This window comes from Hemiscyllium ocellatum, chromosome 31, assembly GCF_020745735.1.
Source record: "Hemiscyllium ocellatum isolate sHemOce1 chromosome 31, sHemOce1.pat.X.cur, whole genome shotgun sequence".
NCBI classification, from domain to species: Eukaryota; Metazoa; Chordata; class Chondrichthyes; order Orectolobiformes; family Hemiscylliidae; genus Hemiscyllium; species Hemiscyllium ocellatum.
In genome coordinates, this window is record NC_083431.1 from 26,096,766 (window position 1) to 26,111,336 (window position 14,571).

General features: G+C 40.6%; 1 protein-coding gene across 1 annotated transcript in view; it reads right to left on the reverse strand.

The window, feature by feature from the left end:
- pitpnm3 (PITPNM family member 3) overlaps positions 1-14,571 on the reverse strand; it is a 663,088-nt gene that overhangs the window by 122,605 nt on the left and 525,912 nt on the right. Inside the window, exons 6-8 of the mRNA XM_060847742.1 lie at positions 10,994-11,183; positions 1,479-1,598; positions 868-1,052 (exon numbers count right to left, since the gene is read on the reverse strand). Of these exons, the coding sequence (XP_060703725.1) occupies positions 868-1,052; positions 1,479-1,598; positions 10,994-11,183 (495 nt within the window). The remainder of the gene's footprint in view (positions 1-867; positions 1,053-1,478; positions 1,599-10,993; positions 11,184-14,571) is intronic.

Genomic DNA, 14,571 nt, shown 5'->3' on the forward strand with positions numbered 1-14,571 from the left:
AATTCCCAAGATTTAATGTCATTGTTATCTACTAATTCTAAGCATAGTTCATTTATTTCTCATCATTTCAACATTCAATGTTACTTATTGTCTCTTCTAGAGTGTGCGTGTAGATGAGTGAGGTGAATGGGCAGTGGGGATAAGGCAAGTGAGTAAAGTGCATGGCAGAGTGGTAGGTGAATAGGATGGTAGGTGGCAAGGTGGCAGATAGGTGGATGAGGGCTGAGGGCAGGTAAATACGGGTGCACAGACTGATTGGTGGTGGGGTTCAGGTCTGGACAGATTGTCAGGTAGGATTTAGGGATGGAGTTATGTGTAGGAATATCTGAGGGGGTTGGGGGAGGTGTGAGTGTTGGTTGGGTTGAGTATCCATGGGGGATAGTGGGCTTTGGAGCTTAATAAAAGGACCAAGTCAGATTGGAGGAAGTGTCAGGTCCATCAATGGGTTAACTGTCCAAGGGGATTCAGGATTGGAGAAGGTTAATCAAATGGACGGTGGTGTCAGTTTAATCATTATTTAGAAGTTAGGGTAGATTTTAATTTCGCTAACTGTTCCTGGGCAACTATTAAGTAAAGTAAGTCAGAACTACCCGAAGTCTCTAACTCTATCTCAGAGTCAGGGACCTTTTTCAGAAGGTTCCAGATGTTGGATAATGGTCTAATGGAGGTTTAAACTTCTTGGACAATTCTTGTAGATTCAATTTCATAGGGACTTACACATGGTCCCAACATACAACATACACCTATGCAATGACTCCTTTCCATCATCATGGCCAATAAACTTAAGAATACTAGATTTACACAATAAAGTATCACTATTAATTTCCCAACATTTCTGTTCAGTTTTGTGGCCTCTGTGGCTGTTACCTTGTCAGAAAAGCATGGTTCTGTGTAATGGAATCACAATCATGGGTAGAAGAGTCACTCTGTTTCCTTGGCAATGGTTTCCTTGGCTCTTCGGCATCAATCCCTGAGACATCTATGTTGCTTTTGCTAAGTCGTTTGCTGGAGCTTAAGTCAGATCCAGTATCATCTGTTAATAGCGTGCTATCCTTTTGTGGAAGGAAAAAAAAATAACAGTGATGAGCAAACAGATTGTGAAAAACATCGGGCAGAATTCGAGCTTTTTCCAATTCTTTACAGAACCTGTTGCAGATAGAAAACCTTTTTCAAAATTAGACCAATACCTACTGTTCTATCAAAGTGCGAAGAGCATAATTTAGTTCGTGTTGATAAGGAGTGAGGACATTACTATTGTCCTCAAGACAGTTAAAGTCGGCACTATTCAAGAACACAGCGAAAAATAGAGAACATACCGTTTCTTTATGCTGAACAAAGCAGACTTGAATGCCAATTAAATCAGAAACAAATACCTGACAGGTTCAAACCCATTATCATCACTTGCACCTTGGTGCTAGGTGAATTGATTTTAACTTTAGTCAGTATTTAATTGAATACCCTTGTATAATTTCTAGTACCTGTATACTGCCAATACTCCCCCTCCTGCTGCTGTTCTGGCTTTCACATGTCGGATGTGCGCTGTAACACAAGGCATCAAATCCCAGGATACCTCCAACACAGTCCCCAATCAAGCAAACCTATTGTGGATACAACAAAAACAAATGATCATTTCCTTTAGAATGCCACTCCATTTAATGGTTAAGCGTGTTTGAGCTGAAGGGTGACCATATCGGTTTTCATACTGTGTTAAATTGCACCACCTACTCATTGCATGTATCAGGTGAGCCAAATGCAACTGCAGGTTTGGCTCTCGCCCCCAGAGTAATTATCACTCGCCATGTCTTCAAATTCCACAATGGGAGAGCCAAATAATAGGTTTCATCCAGTGCAACTACCATTCCCCACATATTTATAGACACAATGGGACAGCCAAGCATAATAGCAGGTTTCAGTCTATTTAATTACCATTCTCTACAGCCTTGTAGCTTAGACTGGGACAGCCAGATGTAATAGCAGGTTTCTTCCTGTATGAATTATCACATTCCAAGTACTTAAACCTACAATAAAGGAACCAAATTTAATAACAGGTTCCTCCTCGTAATAACTGATCTCCATATAGCTATATTACACATCAGGTGATATAACATTATACATTTCAATATATCTATATTGCACTTATGTAAATTTGTGTCCTACATTTGCAATGCAAACGTATTCTTTGTCCGTAGAGATACCTTTATTTCCTTGGAAGGCTCTGCGACATGGAGGTGTGCCTCCAAACATTTCTACCTTCCCATCCACCTCCCCCTGCACCACCTAAGATGCTCTTTTAGGAACCTATTCAATTAGCAGCTAACTCCACAGTTACATTCCCCAATTCCAAACATGTTCTCTGCTATTCTTGATCATAAGGAGTGACCACTAACTGATCCAAACAGCACGATTTAGTCGTGCCACCCATTTCAGTGACAGGCCTCCTGTGAATTGAAGTTCAGGATTGAGATCAGGAAGGAATGCTGGCCTGTTCTGGAGGGGTGGTGATAGTGGGAATGGCCTGAGTCAATCTGGGTTCTCTTCATCACAATCCGGTGGACCCCCTGCTTCTTGGAATCTTCCACTTTGTTGAAGTGTAATTGTTTGCCTGTTTATCTGGCTAATGGTTAGTGAACAATGTTTGAGAGGCTTACTAGTTTACATCTGGCTCCCTTCCCATGATCTTCAATTATAATCTGCCCTTCCAAATGAGTGGCAATGACAACGCCTTTCCCTAAAAGTGTGGTTGTGCCTGGTGATATTAGTAGGTTTGACTGCTATTTCACCCAGAGGATCCACAATGAAGGAGGTTAAGATCCACAGAGACTGCCTCTGATTCCAATCGTAAGGCTTGACTGTAACTGTTAAAGTCATCCAGGTCCCTATGCTAAAAAGATCAATAGAATTTGGAGTTCACAGTGGCACCACCTGCTTGATTCTCATCCCATTTTTGTTAATGTCAGACATACAGTTATTCCAATCTTCAGTGATTCTCTGTTTGATTAAGTAATTTTCTTTAGTATTGATGCTCCCTGTGTTTAATTAGTTGGGGCAGTATAATGGCTCAGTGGTTAGCACTGTTGCCTCACAGGGAGCCAGGTTCGATTCCAGCCTACTGTCTGCGTGGAGTTTGACACTCTCCCTATGTCTGCATGGGTTTCCTCCGGGTGCTCCAGTTTTCTCCCACAGTCCAAAGATGTGCGGTTTCGGTGAATTGGTCATGCTAAATTGCCCAAAGTGATAGGTGCATTAGTAGGGAGCAGGTGAATGGGTCTGGGTGGGTTACTCTTTGGACGATCGGTGTGGACTGGTTGGGCCAAAGGGCCTGTTTCCTGTAGTGAATCTAATCTAAACGTGGCATTCCAACCAGAACTCTATCAACAAACACATCAATTTAGACCCATCTATCACTCCCTGAGAAAAGGAACCGGAAGTGATTTCACCACAGGAAATAACATCGCCACAGGAAATTACATCATCAACCCAAAGAAACCCAAACATATAAATAGAAAGCAGGAATTTTCAGCATTGCTTCGCGTGAGGTCCACTGAAGATGTTACCTAGTAAGTTTACAAAACATCTGGAAATGAACCTTTCAGCTCAGCGAACAAACCTACATCCAAGAGTAGATATTTTAAAGCACTGTAAGTAAAGTTCCTACACACACACACACACACACACATATTTCTGTATCATTGCTGCATGGCTTCAAGGTATAGCAGTTGTTACCAATGTATAAAACCTCTCATTACTGCACATATAATAAAATTTAGTTAACAAACCAGCAAATACACAGGAGTAAGTACCAGTTAAAACTGCCACCTGAATCTTCATGACTGTTTAGGATCATGTTAATCTCTGTCAACTGTCTATTATTTTTCTTAATATTATTTGAAAGTCTCAAGGACATTATTTATATTTAAACACAAAATCAAAATCGGATGCTATCATGAATATTGACAATGAGAGTGCTTCATGCACTTGATATATGACCACATCTCAACAAATAATTAAATCTGGAAATTATCACTTCAGTTTCACTGGAGCTTAATCTAAGGGTGCCAAGCTAACAATTCACGAAGGTGTCACATACACAACGTAAAATCTGCACTGTAGTAGGGCTTTACTACATCTGTGTCTAAGGCAAAATCATTATATAATAGAAATGTTAGCAAATCTATGTCCTAGAAACTGCAAAGTAACACATTTGGCAAGAATTCAAAGGAAGCTATACACTCCCTGGAAAATCAAAGTTGAAGTGAAGTGGAGAAATAGAAGGATCCGGAAAGACAGCTATGCCGATCATGTGAACACATGATAATCAGGCTATGAAAGACAGCAACAAAAGCATTCAGTATATTTCTGGAGAGACAGAATTGAAAAGCAGACATTGTCCTAAGTACTCACGACCAATATCCAGCAGGTCTCCCCACATCTGTGGAGAAGCTTAAAAAAAAAATTGGATTTTTTGGAGAAACCATGGGATGGAAAAGTGAGAGGTGAAAATGGATGGCAGAACACACACAGGCATGTTGCTGACAGCAATCAACTAAAAACCCATTGCAATCAACTAAAAGCCCAATCAAAAAGGGACAGCATCCTAATCCTAGGAACTGATGGCTTAATCTGACAGGCCAGCAGCTCAGCAGTCCCCCCACTAACAGTGGCGATTGCTGAGGTTGCAGTTCCAGGTCGAGGCTGCCCCAATGGTAGACGATTCTCAATGACAAAGATTCAGGATTTGCCATTCCATGTATTGGGGATTGAGGGGAATCTGCTGACCACAGAGATGCTGCAGCCATGACAGTGGCCATCAAGGACTACGGCATGCCTGTACTGTGGGCCATTACAGCATGCAGATACTGTTCACTCAGCATTTCTTCCACATGGCAACAAGTAACAAACCACTTAAGCAGTTCAATGGGTTTTCCAGTGATCAGTCAACATCCCACAAATGGCAATAGAGCAGTGGCTGCTGTGAGATGTCACACTCCCCTCTCCATACCTTTCCTGACATTCTGCCGATCTTCTGTATTTCCTGTCCATCCTTGAAAGGGCCGGAAACTTCCAACCAATGTTTGATGTCTATGACTTTTCGTTGTGTTCTGATGAAAGATCACAAACCTAAAAGGTTGGCTAATGCGTCTCTTTCAACAAATGCAACCTCACCTACTGAGTATTTAGAGCTTCCTTCTGCTCTTACTTCAGATCACCAGTATCGACAGTAGTTTTTCTCTGGTGGTTGTGAACTTCAAGTAAAACTAAAAGAAGAGACCAGAGGCCAAAGGCAGGCTCTCTTCAAAAAGAAAGATCCATACCAATAGAATGACAGTTTATTTTTGGCAGACTACAGGCCATCAGAGTTGTTAAGCTATTTTAGCAGTCCAAGGAAGACAGGGCGAGAAAAAAACATTGAGTCTTCAAGTACAGCAAGAAAATATCAGTGAGTTAGTATTTAACTGTGCATATCAGGAAAGATAGAGATGGCGAAAATCACATCTGGTGAATGTGCACAAGGTTACCAGAAAGAAATGATTGTGACTGGTCATTTGAGTAAGATAGAATGAAGGTAGGAGTGATACTTTACTGTGGTTGAGTGTCTGCAATGGATATTGCTGAGAGAAAGGATTAAATCTTTGTCTTTGCTGCTTATGATACTGCCTTTCCAAATTGTCACATGCTTTTTCTCCCCTCACTGTTTGTGTAGCTGAAAATGTGTTGCTGGAAAAGTGCAGCAGGCCAGGCAGCATCCAAAGAGCAGGAGAATCGACGTTTCGGGCATGAGCCCTTCTTCCTGATTCCTGAAGAAGGGCTCATGCCCGAAACATCGATTCTCTTGCTCCTTGGATGCTGCCTGGCCTGCTGCGCTTTTCCAGCAACACATTTTCAGCTCTGATCTCCAGCATCTGCAGTCCTCACTTTCTCCTCACAATTTACTTCTTTTATTACCAGTAAATTGATAGTCTTTTGTGAATGCGCTCAGTAACTGACCAGCATGGTCATCAGACTTCCAAATTAAAACAGCTGGATGGAATTTTCCCATTTTCTCACTTTTCTCTGAGTGAGATTTATGTTGCCTGATCCATCGGGTCTCTTGTCACTTTTAGCACATTATCTACTGCCCCTCGCATTTCATTCAATCTGCAAATGGCCTCTTTGGTGCCATTTTGAGGCATCATGCAACAGGAAAGGTTGAAATATTCACCTCTTTGGGAAGGTACAATGTTTACATCACTGGCACCACAGTAAAACCCCATCACCACAGCAACTGGGAGGCAGCAAACCAGGAAATTGTCTTTACACTGTGAGGTACCAGTGTAATCTCTGAGGAGTCCAGTTTTACCTCTGAGGAAATGTCCCAGAAAGGCAAGTTCACTCCATCATTCGCAAGCAGGTGCATAAAAGTGCTGGTGGATAGAGTGATGGAAAGGAGGGCTGTTCTTTTTCTGCTGATTAGTAAAGGAAGCCATCAAACACAATCAGCATGACATGCAGAAGTGCAGGGAGAAGGTTAATTATCTTCAGTGTGAATCTGCTGCGTAAGTCCCATGATCATCTCTCTGCTCCCTTCCATTCACAGCATCACCAGTCATCCCAACTCTGCCACTGCACCAACCACTCTCTAATGCTCATGGACTGCAACTCTCACTACTGCATGCATCGTGTCCACTCAACAATTCTCGCCTGCCTCAGCATCCCAAACTACGAAACATATGCAAAATACCCTGCAAGGACTGCAACAAACAGTACATTGGACATACAGGCAGGAAACTAGCTACCAGGATAGAAGAACACCAACCAGCCACCAATAGACATGACCAACCATCACTGATGTCCATACACACAGACGATGAGGAACACCAGTTCAACTGTGACAATACATCCATCCTGGGACAGGCTAAACAAAGATACGCACTGGTTTTCCTAGAGCCCTAGCATTCAAACTGGAACTCCATTAAAAGGATTTAGATTTAGACACCATTTACCAACCTCTCAGAAACAGAACCAGAAATGATAACACCTACCACAACAAACCAATACAGATAAATAGAAAGCGGGACAGAAAACTAGTGCTTCACGCAGGCCCACTAATGATGTTACCAAGCATGGTGGCAAAACTTCTTATTCATTGACAAATCTTCCAACTCAGCAAACAAACTTACAACCTGAACCATTCAGGCACTTCTTATTCATTTTGGACAACTTATGGCATCCCTTGTTCTTGTGTCATCTTTAACTCCTCTTCCATTGACTGTTATGTTATTGATCTCTCATTTTAGCTCATTGTAGGAAACATCCCTCCTACTATAGTAGCCTGACTGCTGGGCCTGTCATGCCTGGTCAGGTTGTACCTGACCTGCAGGACTGACCATGGCCAGCTCCCCCAGACCGGAGTCCATTGAGATCTCGGCTGTCTGTGGCAGTACCCTCTGACTGACTGTAGTCCCTTTTAACTGGACTAAGGACTGCTCCCCCTTGACTCTCACACATGAAGCACTTAGAATATTTGCCATGTGAGGTGCTGACACATGCTGTGGGTGTGATATTGACATGGCATGCTACAGTACAGAAACATGTTCGACTGCTCACTGCTCTGAATCATGACAAGCTTCATGACTCTCCCTTTGTGCTATAAAGCAACACAAGCCGCAGAAGGTCACAGCTTCCAAGTAAGAATGAACTGAGTGAGTACTGAATATGCAAGCCTTAGGCCATAAGATGCATTTTCTGCATATATACAAGATGCACATGTGTCCCTACATAGAAAGGGACCTGACAGAAGCTTGCAAGTAACAAGTGTCCCAGAGGTCCAAAGTGACATCTTGATAGGCTGACATGGTGAGTGAGTTGGTTTGAAAGCAGGCATGGTAATGTGCTGAGGCTGGTGAACTGCTAATGTCAACTTGCTTGGCTAAAGGGTGGAAAAGGTTAGTGGTCTGTCTAATACAAGGAGCACTGTGGCAAAGACAGTTCTTTTTGTCACTCATGGGATGTGAATATTGTCGGCGAGGCCTAGTTTCTTGGGGATGGAGAGGAGAATTAAAAGCTGCATAGAAATGAAGTTAGTTAATAACAAGATGCAAATGCTTGGCATCGAGGCAGTTGCCATTCATTGCTGGAAAAGCGCAGCAGGTCAGGCAGCATCCAAGGAACAGGAGATTCGACGTTTCGGGCATAAGCCCTTCTTCAGGAAGGGTTTTCCTGAAGAAGGGCTTATGCCCGAAACGTCGAATCTCCTGTTCCTTGGATGCTGCCTGACCTGCTGCGCTTTTCCAGCAATACATTTTTAGCTCTGATCTCCAGCATCTGGAGTCCTCACTTTCTCCAGCTGCCATTCATTAGCAAGATTCTGATTGGGTCATTTCAACCCAAAGGGAAAATCAGACACTACTTTTCTTTTCATCAAGAATCTGATTTTTACTATATTTTCATGCCACTACCCAGGCTGCTGAAAGAGCAGAGCATTCAGTTCATGATCTAGCAATCCAGAGCTCTCTGCTTTCTCTGGAATCCAGCATTACCATAAGCTGGGATCATTACACAGATCAACCTTCACACGAGTTAAGCTTTGGTTGTCTGGGTAACAAATGTTGGAGGAAACAAACCTTTTGCCCGAAAGAGGTGATCAATGGAGAATCAGTGGTCTGTTTGCAAGAAATAAAATTCTGCAGGTGCATCTGAAATAAGATGTTAGAGAGCACTCTTAGAAAGCAAAGTACAGCAATAACACTTCAATCACACTCCAAGCTCTTCATTAGCTGGTCAGAAGAATCGAAACGCAAGTCCTCCCTCCTCAGGTGCCTACTTGCTTTCAGCATTTTCTCTTGTTTTATTACCATTATCTTTCACTCACTGAAAATTATAGGGTATTATTTTGGAATCAATTTTGTTTTGTCAAGATTTATTGATGATCCATATATCTTTTTCTCAAATATCTGGGTTTTAATAGGTTAATTCCTTTCTCGTTTTGATAAAACATAAAGAAGCAGCAGAAAAAACGTGGGTTTCTAAGTCAGCAGTAAAATAGCTTTCATGCTCCATACCTACTCTATAATTCATGTAACATTAACATTAATTACTATCAGCTACAATTTTCAGTTTTTAATATTTTACCAGTACAGAAAATCCAATAGAATACTTGATAGAAGACTATCAGCAGCTATATGTTCTTAATCAATATGCTTTGATAAGCAACAGTATTGTATCATGTGATGTGAATGACAATGATGTTTGGACAAATTCTGTTGAATTTTGCAGAGGAACATCTATATATTACATATATATCTCAATTCTAACTACATGAAGTAATTATGCATTATTGCAGCAGTCCGAGGTTCCGAGATTATATACATGTTCCCAACTGCTTCAGCGTTTGTAGATAAATTAAGTTAGTTTGTACACACAGTGGGAAACAGAAAATCAAAGTGAGATTTTATCTATTCAGGACAAACCATTCATCTTATCTCCCATTGGAATGAATCACCATAAGTTTTGATTCATAGATTCACAGAATCATTCACGAGTGAAATGCAGAGCCCTCTATCCATCCCAAAGAAAATAAATAGCACTGTTCTCTTCAAAGATGCTGTCTTAATCCTTTAGATCTACCTCCCCTGATTATGGTATACTGTACAAAGCAACAAAGAACAAAGAAAATTTACAGTGCAGGAACAGGCCCTTCGGTCCTCTATGTCTGAGCCAATCCAAATCCACTGTCTAAACCTATCCCCCAATTCCTAAGCATCTGTATTCCTCTGCTTCCCACCTACTCATGCATCTGTCCAGACGCACCTTGAATGAATCTACCTTGCCTGCCTCTATTACCTCTGCTGACAACACATTCCAGGCACCTACCGCCCTCTGTGGAAAGTACTTTCTGCTTGTATTCCCTTAAACTTTTCACCTCTCACCTTGAATTTGTTGAAATTAAAGGTAGTACCGTGAAGGGCTTTTGCCTGAAACATCAATTTCACTGCTCCTTGGATGCTGCCTGAACTGCTGTGCTCTTCCAGCACCACTAATCCAGAATCTGGTTTCCAGCATCTGCAGTCATTGTTTTTACCTTACATATTATGTCTGTCTTGAGCTATCTGAGTAGTTTAGCTGTGAGCCTGTCGCCACCACAAACTTAGTTAAAATTACACCAAGCTGTTCCCAAGTTGGATCCTTACAACTAAAAAAAAGTCTGTAGGCGATTTAAACCCATATTAAAAGTTAGTGTGAAAAGCCACAGCATCACATCATTCCCTATCAGTTTTGGTTGCTTGGGTACATTAAAAGGTATAAGAACACTTTCTAGTTATCCAATCTGGCTGCATGAAATGAATACCTCTCAAATCAACCACTCCTTCAACAATTCATCAAATTCTTCCTTTCCATATACCATCTGCCTCCAGTTTTGAAGAAGATTGGAATCGAAATGTTTATTCTGTTTCTCTGTGTACAGATGCTGCTAAAATTGCTCAATTTCTCCAGCATTCTCTGTGATTGTTTCAGACTTCCAGCATTTTTATTATTTGCGACTCTAGTGTGTGTCCAGATAGGCCCTTCCACACATTCAGTCCCCTCCCTGTGAAGTGATATGTACACCAACACGGGAATACTGCCAAGAATGTTATACCATTACAGCTGGGAAATATACAGCTGACTCCTGGACGAACAGGTTCCACATCCCCATATCCATTTCATTCTAAAACCTGTTCATTCTTACATTGGTTGATTAAAAGCCCTCTTTCTCAGGAAATCAAGACTCACTGGCACCAAAGGAGCCGAATCACAGAACAAACTCATTGACACTGGATGATTGCATAAGACCCTTAGTACGTATATCTGCAAAATTGGTAAACTGCAGGTCCTCTGCATTATCTTGACCTGAGAAAAGTTAACATCGTTGTTTATGAAACCATATACAAATGGGACACCAAGTGTAATCAATTCATGACATTTTAACAGTTATGCTGGAGTTTGAACAATTGGCCATTCCGAATCGAGTACTAACCTGGCCATTGAATCCAATCCCATCCGCAGACTTCAGGAACTCATTGTAAATCTGATTTGCTCTACTAATCACTGTTGTGACTGCATCCTGATATTGTGGGGAAGAAATTGCGAGCAGGGGCAGTGCAGCCAATGGAATATGATCCGCACTGCTACTCAAACAGCCTTCATCATAGCTGTACGGATTTAAGCTGCAGAGGAAAGAGAAATCGAAAGTCAAAAGGCTGAATGGTTTAAAGAAAATTAAGCCTGTCCTTTACATTTGATCTGGGATCATGCTGCTTAGAAAAAACTAACTCTTTATCTGTTTCTTTATCTGTGCCAATCATGGGATCTCTGCTGACATTTCCAGAAGTGTATTTACTAAGGTCTAAAAATGAAACAATGCCTCATTCAAATAAACCTTAAATATTTTCTTTCTTTAGTTCAAGAATCACCAGGAAACCAAATGCCAATCAATGATACTATCTTCTCTGTCTGTTGCCTTGAAATATTTTCAAATTTCTATCAGAAAGACACAAAAAAACTTTACAAAAATACAGCTGTAGTACTGGAGGCAAAATAAAAATGAGCAGGCTTCTGCTGAAATCTTCAAACCAATTGTTTGCACAGTCTCAATGGATTTCTCTCTTCATCATTGAATAACACCAGTCTGCTGCTAAACGTATTCGGCTATTCAGCAGCAGATGGTCAAAGACGTGGATGGTAATGGAATGGGAATGCACAGTTACAGTCAGTTCTGCTTAACACGCATTTCTTTAATGCGAATTGGCTAAAACACAATTGAAAAATTTAGGCCATTATTTGTAGAACGTGAACTTGTATTGGCTATAACACGATTTCCTGTCCCATTGGTTTAAATGGTGCTGCTATTACACGATTTTCTTATAATGCGATTTTTTTAAACTCAGGGTCACACAGGAACTGAACAATTGCATTATATCAGGTATGTAGGTATGTAGCATAGTGGAACCAGGGTGGATACAAGAGCTCTTACAGTTTATAAACAAAAACCTTCCCAGTGATGTGCTATCAAATCAAGCTCCATCTGATGGGACAGTTCAGACTTTTGAATCAATAGAAATGGTGTTACAGCACACCGTGCAGAATTTAGTATAAATCCCCAACTAATTGCACAATGACATGCAGCGAATCAGCAAATAAAACCTGACTGAACCCATGTGCAAACTCTCCTTTTTATTCAACAAAGCTTGACTTATCATCTTCCGCGTCCTTGAGAATATTGTTTGAAGCACTTATCCAAGTACCTTTGCAGCACTGGCATGGAACTGATTTTGTGCCAGGTTCCACCAGGGACTGAGCACAAAAATGAAGGCTGACCCTCCAGTGCAGAGAGCTCTGAACTGTCAGTGGTACCGTCTTTCTGACGGGACATTTTTCTGAGGACCCCAGTCTGCCAGACGGATGTCAAAACTCCCATGGCAAGAGAGCCTTTCATCCCCGTCTCCTAGCCAATATTTATCGCTCAATCAACCGCACAAGAAAATAAAAGATGATCTAGTCAATGTCATATTTCTGTTTGTGGGAATTTGTTCCAAATAACCCAATGGCTGTGTTTCCCACATTATAACATTTCATTGATATGAGATGCATGATGATCAAGAAAGATGATATAAGAATATAACATCTTTCTATGCTATATGTAGATGCACTTTCTCCTTTCTTCCTTTCTTTCCATCTTTCTTCCTTTTTTTTAAAAGGTAGTGGCCAATGGGACCACATCAGCTCTATTACAACGAGATCCAAACTCAATAGCAGTGCATCATTTACCCTGCATCCCCTGTGAATTTAAAAATGGTCAGTGCTGAATTTCTGAGCTGTTCTATTTGATACTGTCACTGCACATCTAATTTTCACAAGTCTCTTCATATTTATTAAATCCAAAGTTTGCTTATTTTAGACCATATTAAGGACGAAGTCATTAGAATGCATTATCTGAGGAGTGACTGTGCACTGATCCAGGTGATAAATGATGTTGGTCATCCAGCACCAAACATCTGGTTCACCAACTGCTATTTTATTTTGGTCACCGGGGCTTAATTACCGTTAGAAAAAACATTCTTTTGCTTTTAGTGATTGTGTAAAGTCCTAAAGCACATGGAATAAAAACAGAAATGACTCAGACCATAAGGACTGTGTCCTGCACAGTTTAAAATCAATGTCCATTAATTAGTACCGTTCTACAATTACATCAGCACTGACACACACGTAATGAAAACAAACTTATTTCTCTCTGGTGTAGATTCAGTGTAATGTAATGTAACATTTTTTTAAAATTGTAAATACAGTAAATACCTATTTGAAGTAATATTGCGAAATGTGAAACTTGCAGTATTTTCACCTGATTCTAACAAGAACATCTCATACATCCTGTTAATATTGATCAGTTTTCTAACAGTTCTATTTTTAGATCATCATCTTGCTGTATCATTGCTTTCCTGTGCACAGACATATCGGCAGTATTTTGATGTTAAACATATAAATTTATGGGAATGTGACAAGTAGGCCACCAAAGGAATGAATATTAGATTGATAACAATTCTGTTTCAGTTTAAATTAGGTCTGATTTGCAAGAATCGTTTTTTTTATTATTAACAGCACAATGGTTCCTCAGAGGTACAGGCAATAAATTGCCATTTTAAGGACATTTATTCTTCTTACTTTTAAGAGCAGAGATCCCCAAGGCTCACTTCTGAACTGTATAATTCTGAATCATACTTTGCTTTTGAATTCACATCAATTTTGCAGCACAAGAACAACCTATATGACACAAGTGAAACAGATTTAAATTGATGTGCAAATTGAGTAAGGGTGATGTGAAAGAAAATAAAAATTAGCTCAGTGTGTAGTTAGAGTTGGGAATGCACTCCCTGGAAATGTGGTGGAGGCACTGAGCAGGGCAGTGGTCTGAAGCAGCACATAGAGATATGGGGAAAAGTCAGAAGATTGACATGAGGTCATCTGGACAGTACAGGCATGATAGACTGCATTGTCTCCTTCTAGGCTGTGATAATTCTGTGATTCTGAGAGATTCAGGTTGTAAGTTTGCTCACTGACATGGCAGGTTTGTTTTCTGACCATGCTAGGTATCATCATCAGGTAACACCATACCTACCATACTTACAACCTCAACCTGAGCTACAAATCTTCTCAAAATTCGCATTGTGTGAGGTTAATTATAACCTCCTAGGGAAGGTATAGATCAAACATTTTCATGTTTTTGCACATATTGTTGCAAAACAGAGAGCACTGAAATTAGTAATGTTTGATAACCTTTGTTATGAGCTCTCAGTTTGAAAGTTGGCTTCTGCGTTGTCTTTTTTAGACTGATTCAAAGATGGATGCCTGCAGTGAATGTGCCTCATCGTGAAGATCACATGACCAAATCAAGCAAGGAGCCACATTAGTATACTGCTGCATTTCTATCCCAAACCTTCCTTTTTTCATAAAGAAAAAAAATAAAATGTGCATGCATTATCTTTAACTTTGCAAGTTACCCATGTTAAACGTGATGCATACAACTGTCTTCGTAGGGTCATACGATCATAGAGATCTACA